At 52.3% G+C, this 14,329-nt stretch overlaps 2 protein-coding genes across 2 annotated transcripts; both read left to right on the plus strand.

Moving 5' to 3' along the window:
• Positions 1-5,469: 5,469 nt before the first annotated feature.
• LOC307060430 (uncharacterized protein) lies at positions 5,470-5,982 on the plus strand (the record flags this gene model as incomplete). Its single annotated transcript, XM_079714940.1, has 1 exon — positions 5,470-5,982. The coding sequence occupies one exon, from the start codon at positions 5,470-5,472 to the stop codon at positions 5,980-5,982; it is 513 nt and encodes a 170-aa protein (XP_079571066.1).
• Positions 5,983-12,774: 6,792 nt separating this feature from the next.
• MFSD5 (major facilitator superfamily domain containing 5) lies at positions 12,775-13,886 on the plus strand (the record flags this gene model as incomplete). The annotated part of the gene is made up of 2 exons (XM_079714941.1): positions 12,775-12,850; positions 12,958-13,886. 2 exons carry the CDS (start codon positions 12,775-12,777, stop codon positions 13,884-13,886), a joined length of 1,005 nt encoding a protein of 334 aa, XP_079571067.1.
• Positions 13,887-14,329: the final 443 nt, after the last annotated feature.

The following is a 14,329-nucleotide window of genomic DNA, read 5'->3' on the forward strand; positions in this document are numbered from 1 at the left end:
AGAGGGTCTCCCACTCTGGAAACTGGTAGAGAGAGCTCCCCTCATTTCTCTTTCTCTTGGGTCATCCCCAGTTCTAGGCTTTGCTCTGTTTGTGGTTGCTCCACTTGGTCACCCTGGCAACTTGGAGAAAATGATATCTTGGGGGCCCTAGGACCAGGCTTCCTTTGCTCCCTTCGTCACAAAGACCAAAAGGAGAGATTGTGAGGAGAGGAAAAGGATCCACACATCTGTCCCAGCTGCCCTGATTTACCATATTGCCCGCCCCTAATTTTCACCCTTGCCCACTCCCCATCAGCATCAGGACACTGAACAGGCAATTTCCCCATGCCCAGTCTGGTACTGGGGGATGTCCTAGGCCACGCTCAGAGGTGGCTGGCAGATGTCTTTGGGAGGTGGGGGGAGCTATGTTACAACCCCCAAGGACATCATTAAGGCACAGAAGTGCCATCGGGGCTTGGAGACCAGGGGCACCCAGGGAGAGCGTGATGAAAACATGTAACAACATGTGTCTTCTTTCCCTTCCTCCCCTCCTCTCCCACCTCCTCCCCCTAGGCCTGCTCTGTGCTGAGGCTGGTGCCAGCCTTGCCCTGGGTGCTTGCTCAGTTCCACCCCTTGTATCAGGCCTATGTTGCTGCTTGCCAGTTTGTTGGTTCTCCTGGTGGATGAGTTTGTGTGTGGAAGATCCTTACCAGCCTCAGAGCTGTCCAGATCCCCACATAGAATAAGGCCTTGATTTTGAAACACAGGATTTTAGGACTGGCCTAAACAACTCTAGGAATTTCTTCCCTGAACATGCACCATTCATTGATTCAACAAATCTTTATTAAGCATCCGCTATATGCCAAGCACTGTGCTAGGCCCTGGGTATGGTCTCTGCCCTTGCGGGCTTATAGTCTGGTAGAGGAGTCAGACATGAAACAAATCACCCAAAAAATTGCAAGTGACAACCAGCGTGGAGAGGTATAAGGTGCTGTGAGAATGGATAGTAGAAGAGTTTTTTCCCCCAGCCAAGGATATCAGAAAAGACTTTTGCGAGGGTGTGGTGGGGGGAGTAGAGAGAAGGGAGGGCAGCAGAAGAGTATGTGCAAAGGCCCTGGAATCAGGGTCCTGGCTCCCAGCCACCCTGCTCCCCCAGAAAGAAGAAGGTCCCTCCATACCTGCTTCTCACCTGGACTTTGATATGCTACAAGGGAGGGATGGTAAGCACCTCCTAATGGCCAGGGCAGGACCCTGGGACACCTGGTGATCCTGCCTTGGAATGATTCCACCCATTCCTTCATCTCTTCCTCCAGAAAGGGAAACAGAGGCACAGATAGGGAGGAGGAATCTGCAGGCTCAGGCCCGAGATTACATAGAGAAAACAAGGCCGGACATTATTGGCAAATCCCTCAGGGTGAAGGATTCCTGAGTTTGCCTGGCTGGAGCCTCACCAGATAGAAAACCCTTCTACTCTGATCTGTTTGACCGTGCACCCTCCCCCTCTGGGATCCAGCCCTGACCTGTTCCACTCCCTGGAATGAGGAGCATGTCTGCTTCCACAGTTGCCCGTGTTTGTGAGCTGAGCGCTCCAGGTGGCTGCCAGTCCCGGTGTGGGTGGGTGCAGCTGTCTGTTTTGTACAGAGCCTCCATCCCGGGTTATGGGGTTATCTCTCCTCTGTCCACTGGGGGGCTTCCAGCTCCTCCTGCCCAGACACCAAGGTTCCAAGCTTCTTCCCTTCTGAAGAAAAGGGATGGAGGGTCCTTTGGGGAGGGAGCAGGCTTCTTGTGGCCATGCCTCCTCCAGAGTTGGCAAAGAGGTCATGGGACCAATGGGGTTAAGTTCCAGCCCTGCTCTGACCCATTTTCCTCCCTGTGCCCACATGCCCTGGGGCCAGGGTGTTGGGTGGGGTGGGCCTGGCACCCCTGCACCCACACCTGGGACTTCCCCTGGATGGAAACTCCCAGAACCCTGGTGTCCTACCTCCTCTGCCAGCTCCCACCAACAGCCTGGGTTCTCTTCACTTACAGTGGGATCTCCCTGTCTGCCAGCTCTCCTCCAGACTACATCTCCGCCTTAGCCCTGAGGGGCCCTGAGGATGTGGGCCCACTTTCTGGGACCATATTTGATGTCTGGCTGCCCTTTCTAGTGAACCCCTTCGAAGAAAAGATGTGGGGCTGGGGGGAGGGCGTTGGGAGGCTATCCTTCGTTGACCATCTCTATGTGCCAGGCGTTGTGCTAGGCATATACATTACTCATTTAATCCACAAAGCAGTCCAGAGAAGTAGCAGTTGTTATCAACCCCATCACAGGGGAGGGAGCTGAGAACCAGAGAGGTTAAGCAGCTTGCCCAATGTCACACAGCTAGCACATAGCAGAGCTAAGATGGGAACCTAGGTCTTGGTGGTCCTGAGGTCTCTTCACCACGACAGGCTTCCTCCTCTTGTGCAGCTGCCCACCTCTCCATGAGATGAGAGACTTGGAAAAATCAGTTCAGTTCAATCCAATTCAGAAAACAGTTATTGAGCATCTGCTGTAGGCCAGGCCCGGACAGGTGCCAGACCAGTGACAGGGAAGGTTGCTGACTCAAGGTCTGGTGGGAAAGATAGGTATATGAACTAGGCAGTATCTAACTTCAGCGTAATGATTTGAACGAGGCGGCATGGAGTAGAGAAAGAAACAGTACTTCTATTTTCTCTTCCTGAAAGAGTAAAGAAATATATTATGAACAGTGTACAGAATAAATTGGAATAAAGTGAATACCTACTCAGCTGGCATCCAGGTCAAGAAATAGAGTACTTCCTGCTCCAGAAGTTCCCATGTGACTCTCCCATCATCCCCTCCCTCCCTTAAGAAGTAACCACCATCCTGACTTTTTCTTTATAGTATTAGCACCTATGTATGCATCCCTAATCAATATTACTTAATTTTGCCTGTTTTTGAGGTTTATATAAACGGAATGACACTGTATTACCCTTTTGTGTCTTACTTATTTTGCTCAACTTCTTGTTTGTGAGAGAGATCCAAATTGTTGCACATAACTGTCTTTTTTTATTGTTACAGAGCATTCAGTTGCTTGAATATACCACAATTAATTTTTTTATTCTACTGTTGGTGAAAGTTTGAGTTGTTTCCAGTCTGGGCTATCATAATGCCACTAAGAACATTCTTTTTTTTTTTTTTTTTTTTGTGGTACGCAGGCCTCTCACTGTTGTGGCTTCTCCCATTGCAGAGCACAGGCTCCAGACACGCAGGCTCAGCGGCCATGGCTCACGGGCCCAGCTGCTCTGCAGCATGTGGGATCTTCCCGGACCGGGGCACGAACCCGTGTCCCCTGCATCGGCAGGCGGACTCTCTACCACTGCGCCACCAGGGAAGCCCAAGAACATTCTTGTGTGTGTTTCCCAGTACATACATGGAAGAGTTTTTCTAGGCCATAGAACTAAGAGTCAAAGTGTACGTACAGGAAATCTCAATTTTTACCAGATAATGCCAAACTGTTTTCCAAAATGGTTGTATCAGTTACACAGGAAGCAGAATGTTCTAACCAGGGGCAGGTGTTGGATCAAGAAGACTCATACACCTTTCTTACCTAAAACTCTCAGTGTTTTTCTCTTTTCCTTGGAATAAGATCCAAGTCACTGCCGTGGCTCCCAAGCCCTCTACCTGGCTCTCTGCCTGTGCCATATGACTCTCCTTTTTGCTCTTTGCACTTGCTATCCCCCCTCTCTGGAATGTTCTTCCACTAGCTGTCTCCATGGCTCTCTCCCTCACTTTCTTCAGGTCCTTGCTAAAATGTCACTTCTCACTGGTACTTTCCCTGACCACTGAATTTTCTATTGCAACCTCCAGCCCTCCTTATACCCTTCTCAGCTTTAGTTTTCTTCGTAGTCCAGCCACCTGGGTTCCATTCAGCCTCAAGCAGCTCTCCCCTGGTTGGCCAGCACTTTTTTTTTTTTTTTTTTTTTTTGGCCATGTGGCATGCAGGATGGAAACTCAGAGTCTTAACCACTGGACCACCAGGGAAGTTCCTGCCAGTGCTTTTATCTCCTCCCAAACCCTTAAGGGCCATCATAGCTGACTGTTTGGGGGCTGTCTAGCTGCCCCTCCTGAAGGATCCACCTCTCTGAGTCATCACATCACCCTGTTTTTTTTTTTCACCCTGGTTTTTTTCATAGCCATTGCCATGCTCTGAGATAAGCTAATGTATTTGTTTGTTTACCTGTTTGGTTTTTGTCTCCACCCTGACCCACCCCTCACTTTAAAGTAAGCTGTCTTGCTCTGTCCCATGGCCAGTGCCTGCTGCATGACAGGCCCTCAGATAATAATTGTCCAGGCTGGTTGTCAGGCTCCCAGAGACAGCCAGCCCCTCCCCCAACCCTCACACCTGGGATTTGCCCTGGCAGGAAACTCCCAGAACCTAGGCTTCCTCCCTCCCCTGCCAGCTCCCACCAACATCGCTGGCTCAGTCTCAGAGTCTCAGAGCATCTGCTGGTGCTGTTGCTGCTTCCCTATGTCTCCTCTAAGGACAATATGGGAGCCTGAAGCAGCTGTTCTGGCCTTCAGGGCTGGAGAGTGATGGGCAGGTGTCAGGTGCCTGGAGCTCAGGAAATACTTTTTTTAAATTAATTAATTAATTTATTTATTTATTTTTGGCTGCATTGGGTCTTCGTTGCAGTGCGCGGGCTTCTCATTGTGGTGGCTCCTCTTGTTGCAGAGCATGGGCTTTATGCGCGCGGGCTTCAGTAGTTGTGGTACTCAGGCTCTAGAGCGCAGGCTCAGTAGTTGTGGTGCATGGGCTTGGTTGCTCCGCGGCACGTGGGATCTTCCCGGACCAGGGCTCGAACCCGTTTCCCCTGCATTGGCACGCGGATTCTTAACCACTGTGCCACCAGGGAAGTCCCCAAGAAATACTTTTTTTTTTTTTTTTTTTTTGCGGTACGTGGGCCTCTCACTGTTGTGGCCTCTCCCGTTGCGGAGCGCAGGCTCAGCGGCCATGGCTCACGGGCCCAGCCACTCCGCGGCATGTGGGATCTTCCCGGACCGGGGCATGAACCCGTGTCCCCTGCATCGGCAGGCGGACTCTCTACCACTGCGCCACCGGGGAAGCCCAGAAATACTTTTTGATTGAATAAAGGGGAAGACTTCAGAGATGATGGGACCTCGCCAGGTGGAGAAAAGAGAAAGGGCACTGGGAGCAGGAGGAAGAGTGGAAACAAAGGACTGGAGGCATGAAAGTGCACATGCTATTTGGAGGACGGACGTGCTCTGGTCTGGTGCCCTTGGTGGGTTCTCAGTGGAGGGGAGGGGAGCAGGCAGGCCGGGAAGTGGAGGGCTAGCTGGGGAAGTCTGAGCTGCTGCAGGCTCAGAGAGGCTCAGCCGTGGCTTAGGTTTAATCCTGCCCACACCCCTGCTCCCCACTGTCCCCCCTCTGACCCCACCCCTGCCCTCCCCTTCACCCAACCCCCCAGCCTGGCCGCTTCTGCAGCTGAATGGACTTCTCTCTGGGCCTACGCTTGGGGCCTCGGAACAAGAAGCCCAGCCACCAACATCCCCCTCCACCCTCCGGGCACGGCCCACCGGCTGCCTCCCCTTGTCTGTCCTGCCCGCCCTCTGCCTGTGCCTGCCCCTGCCCTGGCTGTCCCCCTCCCACCTGCTCCTGCACTACCTATCCCTATTACGCAGCTCCGTGCCCCTCCTGTCCCGGCCTCCCCGGCCCACCCTGTACGTGCCCCTGCCCTCCCTGCCCTGCCTGTCCCCCCTTGACTTGTCCCCTCAGCTCCTGCAGCCCCTGCTCTGCTCCGCATTTGACCTGCTGCCACCCCTCTGCCTGCCCCATGTACCCTTGCTCCAGGGGTCAAGCTGCCTGTTCCAGCTCCTGCTTGGGCTGCAGTGACAGCTGTGGCCGTGGCCGGGGGGCTGCCCAGGGACCTCCAGTCTCTGCCGGCCGCTGCAGCTGCTGCTTCAGGGGACACCGCACCTCTCGACACTGTCTGATAGTCTAGCTGGGCTGTTGCCCTTTGAGAGATTGCCTATCTTCCAGGGCACTTCTGCAGCTGCTTCCTCAGGGAGGAGGCAGAAGCTCTGGAGGATGGAGAAGGATCAGCTGGACCCCTCACCCAGGCAGAGAGAGGAGGCTGGCTGCTGAGATCCCCCGGCCTCCTCCTCAGTCCCGGGACATCTGCTTTGAAGCTAGTTTCTGGGCATGCTCTCACTGGTTCCAGAACCTCCTCTTCTGCAGCTTCTGGAATGGAAAGTGTTCTTCTCAGAGCCTCTCCCACAGCCCCTGAAGGTGAGCAAGTTGGCCATGTTCCCCTCTAGTCAGCCTCCCCTGGAGACCCTTCCTGGCTCATCTTCTCTGCAGTTTGCATGGATAAGATGGATTCCTCCTCTAGAGGCGACAGGGGATCCTTTGTCCAGGGACCACATTTCTTGCCCTGTGGACCTCCACCCATATCCCTAAATGATCCAAGAATCTCTGAATCCCTTACCTCTCATCATGAGCCTGGTAAGGAAGGTCAATGGCTCTTGGACCAGAAGAAGAGGCTGAGCAGAGAATTCTTGGTTCCTCCCCCCGCTTGGATATCATGACATCCTTCATGGTCCTTTGCTTCTAGGAACCTGGTGCTCTCTACCTGGATGTCTTATCTCTCAAATCTCTGAGTGCTCGCCCAGCCGCATGACCTCAATCTTCCAGCAATAATCCCATCTGTTACATCCATGCTCATCTGGCAGGGGCATGATGGAAGCTGGGAACCCTTGACTCCGGGTCCCAGTGATCCCATCCACACATAGCTAGTCATAAGTCCCTTGTCCCCGGGGGTGGGGCTGGGGCTGGGGCTGGGGGTTTGGAGAAGCCACCAAGAAGAAGCTGGAAGTGATAGATGCTGGCATCTGCGTGGGACTGGATCTTAAGCTGAGAGCCCCTAAGCACCCCTCCACATTCCCCAAGTTCTCTGACACTGGTCTGCTTCAATCTTCCTTTTCTCAGCCTCCTTCTCTGGAACCCTTTGTTCTTTCCTTTCTATCTTGGTTTATCCTTCTGCTTATCCTTCCTTCTAGCTTTCTACACCACTCTCTCCATTTCTGTTTCCTTTTTTCTGTCACCTGGACTTTCTGCCTTCACCTAACTTGTGTCTCTACATCTGTTTCCCCCACTCGTCCCTCCCTTTCCCCATCTAATTTAAAATCTTGTTTTCTTCCTTTTTTCTTTTTAAAATAAATTTATTTATTTATTTTTGGCTGCGTTGGGTCTTCGTTGTGGGCTTTCTCTAGTTGTGGAGAGCAGGGGCTACTCTTCGTTGCAGTGCGTGGGCTCTAGGCAGAGGGGCTTCAGTAGTTGTGGCTTGGGCTCTAGAGCTCAGGCTCAATAGTTGAGCTCAGGCTCTAGAGCGCAGGCTCAGTAGTTTCAGCACATGGGCTTAGTTGCTCCACCGCATGTGGGATCTTCCTGGACTAGGGATCAAACCCACGTCCCCTGCATTGGCAGGTGGATTCTTAACCACTGTGCCACCAGGGAAGTTCCTCTTCCTTGGTCTTTTGATTCACCTCCTGCCTCTCTCCTTTTCTGTCCTATTCTGCTTCTGGGTGCAAGTCATTCTCAATCTCTTCCATTTCTATTTCCCTTTCTGTCTTTGTTCCTGTCTTCTGGGTCCAGCTGTTTTTCAATTCCTATCTCTCTTTCTGCCTCCCCCAAATCTGGTTTTCTCTCTCTCTCTCTCTCTGGGTCCTGCAGCTGCCTGCACACCAGGCCTATGTCATGCCCATCTCATTGCTGCCCAAGGGCCAGGACACCAAGTCCTCCATTGTCTATCTGTCCCCCAAACACCCCATACCCTGGAGTGAGTGAGGGCTGGACAGAGCTACCAGAATAGACCCTTCTTCCCCTGCCCACTGTCCAGGCCATCCATCCCTACTCAGCTCTAAGCCCAAAACTTTTAAAAAATGAAGTTTTTCTCCCAACTTCATATTCTGAAAATTGGCAACCAGAAAGAAAAAGAATTATGCATTTATGCTGCCTGTCCTGTGTAACTTATATTTCAGGGTGGCCAAATAGCTCTAAGTGGTGGAGAAAACTTCTTATTTACAGAAGAACTCCAGCTAATGTAGAAGGAATGTGGAATTAGAAAAATCACCATTTTGCAACCCCTAATGAAATAATTGGTCAAAGCAAGAATCGTCAATGGATGAAACCAAGGATGGTGGTTGATGGAGAACTTTACAATGGAGGAATAAGGCTGTCACTACCTGACCCCACTGATGAATCTTAGCATCGCTAAAAATGGCACAACCACATGCCGTGTACCTCCTGATATGACGCAATCTGAAGCACTCAGCACCACCTGTGAAGGACTCTTGCCAAACAGAGAAACAAAAAAAAAAACTGAACATGATTCTAATCAAAACTCTAGAGCTAATCTCCATTTAATGAGAAATATGGGGGGGTGGAGGAACAAATTAAATGACACAACAAGGAAGTAAGAAAACATATCCAGAACGTGGGACATTCTAAAGGAGATCTGACTGGATTTCTTCAACTAGTCAATGGCTGGTGGTGGTGGTGGGGAGACCTTGTTTGGTTCCTGATTGGGACCACCCAATTATAAAGAGACATTTTTAGACTGTTGGAAACATTTAATTATGAACTGAGTGCTTACAATGCCAAGGAATCTGTGTTGATTTTGTTAAATGTGAAAAATGGCTTTGAGGTTATGTAAGAAAAGGTCCGTATTTCCTAGAGATGCACACTGAAGTATGGAGTGAAGTTATGTATTTAATTTTAAGTATTTTTGCAAACAAAAAAAGAAAGAAAGAAGGAGAAGAAACAAAGGGACAAAAATCAATATTGTTGAATTAAGTATATAGGGTTTCATAGAACTATGCTCTCTACCTTTATGTATGTTTGAACATTTTCATAATAGAAGTTTTAAATGATGCTCCTCTGGTAAGCATGGTTCCTAGTAATTCCCAGAGCATCCTCCCCACCTGCCCTGAAAGCCAGACTTCCCCTGTGACTCCCCACACACAGACCCCAGCCCTCCTTGCCCTCTACTAGAAGTGTGTCCTAGAGATGGAATTGCACTCCCAGGCTGTCCTTTATCCCCTTCAGTCCCCTGCTGCTCAGCTGGCACATTTCCCATGTGTAGGATCTTTCCCAGCTGTGCTTCACAGCTTCGAGGGGCCAGGGGAACCTTAAAGAGTTAACATATTTTGAATAGGTCCTACAATAAAAGTAATCCAAAATAATGTAATCTTCCTTAAAGTCTCTTTGTCAGGTGCTTCTTAGCAAAATGCAACTCAATAATGGAGAGCACTGGCCTCCATCCTAGAAAACAGAAGACAAAGCACGTAAGGCCATCCTGTCCCACTCCCTGCCTTCATTCAGGATGACCTCCTCCCTCAAAGAAAAGACCACCAGGAACTGAGAGACTGGGTATCAGGAGTTCAAGGGGTTTCAGTCCAGGATCAGAATAGAAGGCCATTTGGATCCCTCATGCCCTCACTCACTGAATGACCTTGGGAAATCATGATTTTTGAGTCTTCGTGTTTCTAGACAAATGCATGGGAACCAATACCTTTTCTACTCTCTAGAAGTTTGCCAGTTAGGGATAAAGGCACCTTGGAACTTGTAGGATATAGATGTCATCTGTTTACTTTATCATAAGGAAGTATTTCTCAAGTTATAATTCCAGATTCTCCCACCCTCTACCCTCCAAACTTTAGTATAAAGAAAACCAACAGGGCTTCCCTGGTGGCGCAGTGGTTGAGAGTCCGCCTGCCGATGCAGGGGACACGGGTTCGTGCCCCGGTCTGGGAAGATCCCACATGCCGCGGAGCGGCTGGGCCCGTGAGCCATGGCCACTGGGCCTGCGCGTCCGGAGCCTGTGCTCCGCAACGGGAAGAGGCCACAGCAGTGAGAGGCCCGCGTACCACAAAAAAAAAAAAAAAAAAAAAAAAAAGAAAACCAACAGGGGCTTCCCTGGTGGCGAAGTGATTGAGAATCTACCTGCCAATGCAGGGGACATGGGTTCGAGCCCTGGTCTGGGAGGATCCCACGTGCCGCGAAGCAACTAGGCCCATGAACCACAACGGCTGAGCCTGCGCGTCTGGAGCTTGTGCTCCGCAACAAGAGCCCGCGACGGTGAGAGGCCCCCGCTCGCCACAACTAGAGAAAGTCCACACACAGAAAAGAAGACCCAACACAGCCAAAAATAAATAAATAAATAAATTAAATAAGAAGAAAAGAAAACCAACATTTGCTAATCACCTGTGCAGGTGGGTGAACCCATTTAATCTTCTTAGAAATCACGAGTGTGGAACTGGAAAGATCTGGGTCCCAGTTCTGACTCTACCTCTTAACCATGTGACTCTAGTCATGTTACTTAACCTTTCCAGTTCTGAAGGATAATCATAGTAACTACCTAAAGGGTTGTTGTGACAGCTACACAATTCATCTACAGCAGTTGGCCCGCCCAGGACTTCTTAAGACAGAACTTAGGTACATAATAACTGTTTGATAAGTGTTACCAGCTAATAAAGACCAGCACTTTTTAGAGTAGTTTACACGTATTAACCTATTCATTCATTTACTCATCAAATATTTATTGAATGTTTTTATGTACCATTAACCATTTTAAGTACTGGGAATACAAGTGAACAAAACAGATAAAAATCTGTAGGGAGAAGAAATAGTAAATAAGCAAAATATATAGTGTGCCAGATGGTGTTAAGTGCTATGGAGAAAATGCAGCAAAGGAGAATAGAGAGTTGGTAGGGAAGCAGGTAGATTGCTGTGGCAGAGGTGGTGGTGTTTTTTCAAACAGGTTGGCCAAGGAAGGCCTCTCTGATAAGGTGACACTTGAAGACAGAACTGCAGGGGCTGAGGGAGGGAACCATGTGGATATCTGGGAGAAGAACCAGAACTTTACAGGGCACAGTGTGCAAAGGCCCTGGTGGTAGACAGTATAGATGGAGAAGGCTTAGGAAGGAGAATGGTAGGAGATAAGGTCAGAGATGTAGCAGTGGAACAGAGGACAGAGGGTTTTGTAGGCCATTATAATGATTTTGGATTTTATGCTTTGTGAGATGGGAAGCCATTGGAGGGTTTTGAGGAGATAATACTAGGCTGGAAAGAGTTTAAATAACCTTTCCAAGGTAACACAGCTGGTAAGTGGCAGAGGGTGGGCATCCGGCTCCAAGGCTGAAATTCTTAACCCTTAACTGCCACTGAACTTTAGCCTTTTTGATTTGGGCGCTGCTCTCCTATGACTGTCGACCAAGAAACTGGGACACTGATAAGTCATATGGCTTGCCCGAGGCCACAGGGTTGGGATTTGAGGCTTGGCCGTCTGCAAACCGAAGTCCAAGTCCTTTACACCACACTGCCTCCCTCAGGTGTCTGGGCCATACTGACTTCTGGCCTGGAGGTCACTACTCTGGGAGAGGAGGGAAGCGAGGAGCCCGTCTCGGCTTGGGGCGGCGATGTTCCTCAAGAAGCTCAAGCCCCGGCTCTGCGGTACTGCTGGCATTTTCCCAGGCACAGCTGCGCTCCCTAACCCACGGCACGGAGGAAGAGACAGAAAATGTGTCTTTACTTCCAGGGGGCCCCGTAGGTATCCCGGAGTCGAAGGAGCGGCTGTCACGGGAGGGCAGCGGACAGGGCCAAACCCGGAGCAGCGACCACCAACGCCTCCTGTTGAGCCCCAGCAGGCGTCCGCCCTGGTTGGGGCAAGAGGGCGGAGTAGGGGCGGGGTTTGAGCGCCGCGCCCCCGTCACGTGACGGGACCCATCATGGCTGCGGCCAGAGGGCTCCCAGGCTCCCGGAAGCAGGCTGTGAGGGGCGGGCGCGCTGGGGGAACCCGAGCCGGAGGTAGAGCGGGCAGGGCGGCCGGGCGGCCTGGAGCCGGGCGTGTCCGGAGCGTCCCCGCGGACCGGGGCAGCAGGTGAAATGGTGTCTGGGCGAGGCGCGAGCGGATGTGGCGGCGCTGGGCGGGGACTAGGGGGCGCATTGTGTGTGTAGGGGGGTGCCCTGACCTGCAGGAGAGAGAATCTGAGATGCACGCGCGTGACCCAGAAGCAACTCGAGAGGCCCGCGCGGGCGGTAGGGATGCCCGGGACAGATGACGAGACATTGAGGGCAAAAACGGGCTCCCCAAAGAGGATGGCAGGTAACAGAAGGAAGTATTGTATGCATAAGCTACTGTGGGAGAGGGCAGCAGCCCCTTAACTGCAGGGCTGGGATTAGTGGAGGAACTCCCTCTCTGCTATACCAGGCAAGGCTGGGGCGAATGCTCAATCTTCTCCCCTCTCCCACCCCTTCCCTGCCGCCCAGTGTCCTTGGAGACCGCTCTGGTGGGCCACTCCTGCCACCCACCCAACTGGTCCCTCCGGTCTGAGCTCCGGGGGAGTGGAGTTGAGGGGTGGGGAAGTGCAGGTGGCAGCGGGGGTTGGGTGGAGCTGCCTTTTGCTTAGACACGCAGCCCCTTGACAGCGCTATCCGGGCAATGGATGTGACTCTGAAGCCCCCTTCTCTCCCTAGGTCTTCCGGGGGCCGGCCATGCTGGTGACTGCCTACCTTGCCTTTGCGGTCCTCCTGGCCTCCTGCCTGGGGTTGGAGCTGTCAAGATGCCGGGCTAAGCCCTCTGGAAGAGCCTGCAGCAATCCCTCCTTCCTTCGGTTTCAACTGGATTTCTATCAGGTCTACTTCCTGGCCCTGGCAGCTGACTGGCTCCAGGCCCCCTACCTCTATAAACTCTATCAACATTACCACTTCCTGGAGGGACAAATTGCCATCCTCTATGTCTGCGGCCTTGCCTCCACAGTCCTCTTTGGACTGGTGGCCTCCTCCCTTGTGGATTGGCTGGGTCGCAAGAAGTCTTGTGTCCTCTTCTCCCTCACTTACTCTCTCTGCTGCTTAACCAAACTCTCTCGGGACTACTTTGTGCTGCTGGTGGGCCGAGCACTTGGTGGGCTGTCCACAGCCCTGCTCTTCTCGGCCTTTGAGGCCTGGTACATCCACGAGCATGTGGAACGGCATGACTTCCCCGCAGAGTGGATCCCGGCTACCTTTGCCCGAGCTGCCTTCTGGAATCATGTGCTGGCTGTAGTGGCAGGTGTGGCAGCTGAGGCCGTGGCCTGCTGGATGGGCCTGGGGCCTGTAGCACCCTTTGTGGCTGCCATCCCTCTCTTGGCTCTGGCTGGGGCCTTGGCCCTTCATAACTGGGGAGAGAACTATGATCGGCAGCGTGCCTTCTCAAGGACCTGTGCTGGGGGCCTGCGCTGCCTCCTGTCGGACCGTCGTGTGCTGCTGCTAGGCACCATTCAGGCCCTGTTTGAGAGTGTCATCTTCATCTTTGTCTTCCTCTGGACGCCTGTGCTGGACCCACATGGGGCCCCGCTGGGCATCATCTTCTCCAGCTTCATGGCAGCCAGCCTGCTCGGCTCTTCTCTGTACCGCATCGCTACCTCCAAGAGGTACCACCTCCAGCCCATGCACCTAGTCTCCCTCGCTGTCCTCATCGTCGTCTTCTCCCTCTTCATGTTGACCTTCTCTACCAGCCCAGGCCAGGAGAGTCCGGTGGAGTCCTTTATAGCCTTCCTCCTTATTGAATTGGCCTGTGGGCTGTACTTTCCCAGCATGAGCTTCCTGCGGAGAAAAGTGATCCCCGAGACGGAGCAAGCTGGTGTCCTCAACTGGTTCCGGGTGCCCCTGCACTTACTGGCCTGCCTGGGGCTTCTGGTCCTCCATGACAGCGATCGCAGAACGGGCACTCGCAACATGTTCAGCATCTGCTCCGCCGTTATGGTGATGGCTCTGCTGGCGGTGGTGGGGCTCTTCACCGTGGTCAGGCACGATGCCGAGCTGCGGGTGTCCTCGCCCACTGGGGAGCCCTGTGCCCCTGAGCTCTAATCCTGTTCCAGGACGAGGGAGCTGGGATGGACCCCTGGATCCCACCTCTCCAGGGCTGTACAGATCTCTCTGTGACTTTGCGACTGTCTGGCCCCTCCTCCTGTCCTGGGGCCCCTCCTGCCAGTGCTTTGGGTTGGGAAGCACATGGGGGTGATGGCCTGGAAAGAAGATGCTGAAAGTTGCCTCTGTGTCACTCTCTTCCCCCTTTCTACTTAAAAATAAACACTTTGAATTGATCATCGATTTGATTTACTCATCCTCACCTGTACCCACCTCAGTAGTTCTGGTGAGAGGGCAGCTGGAGGTTGTGAGGAGAGAGGTGGGGTTACCAGCAGAAGGTTTGTACTTCTAGCCTCTCTAAGACTGCCTCCAGCTTAAACTGAGAGCTGTGGAATTGCCTGTCAACAGAAATGGGTGGGAAATGCCTGAGGCCCCTAGATCCT

The sequence above is a fragment of the Hyperoodon ampullatus genome (genome assembly GCF_949752795.1).
Source record: "Hyperoodon ampullatus genome assembly, chromosome: 11".
Taxonomy (NCBI): domain Eukaryota; kingdom Metazoa; phylum Chordata; class Mammalia; order Artiodactyla; family Ziphiidae; genus Hyperoodon; species Hyperoodon ampullatus.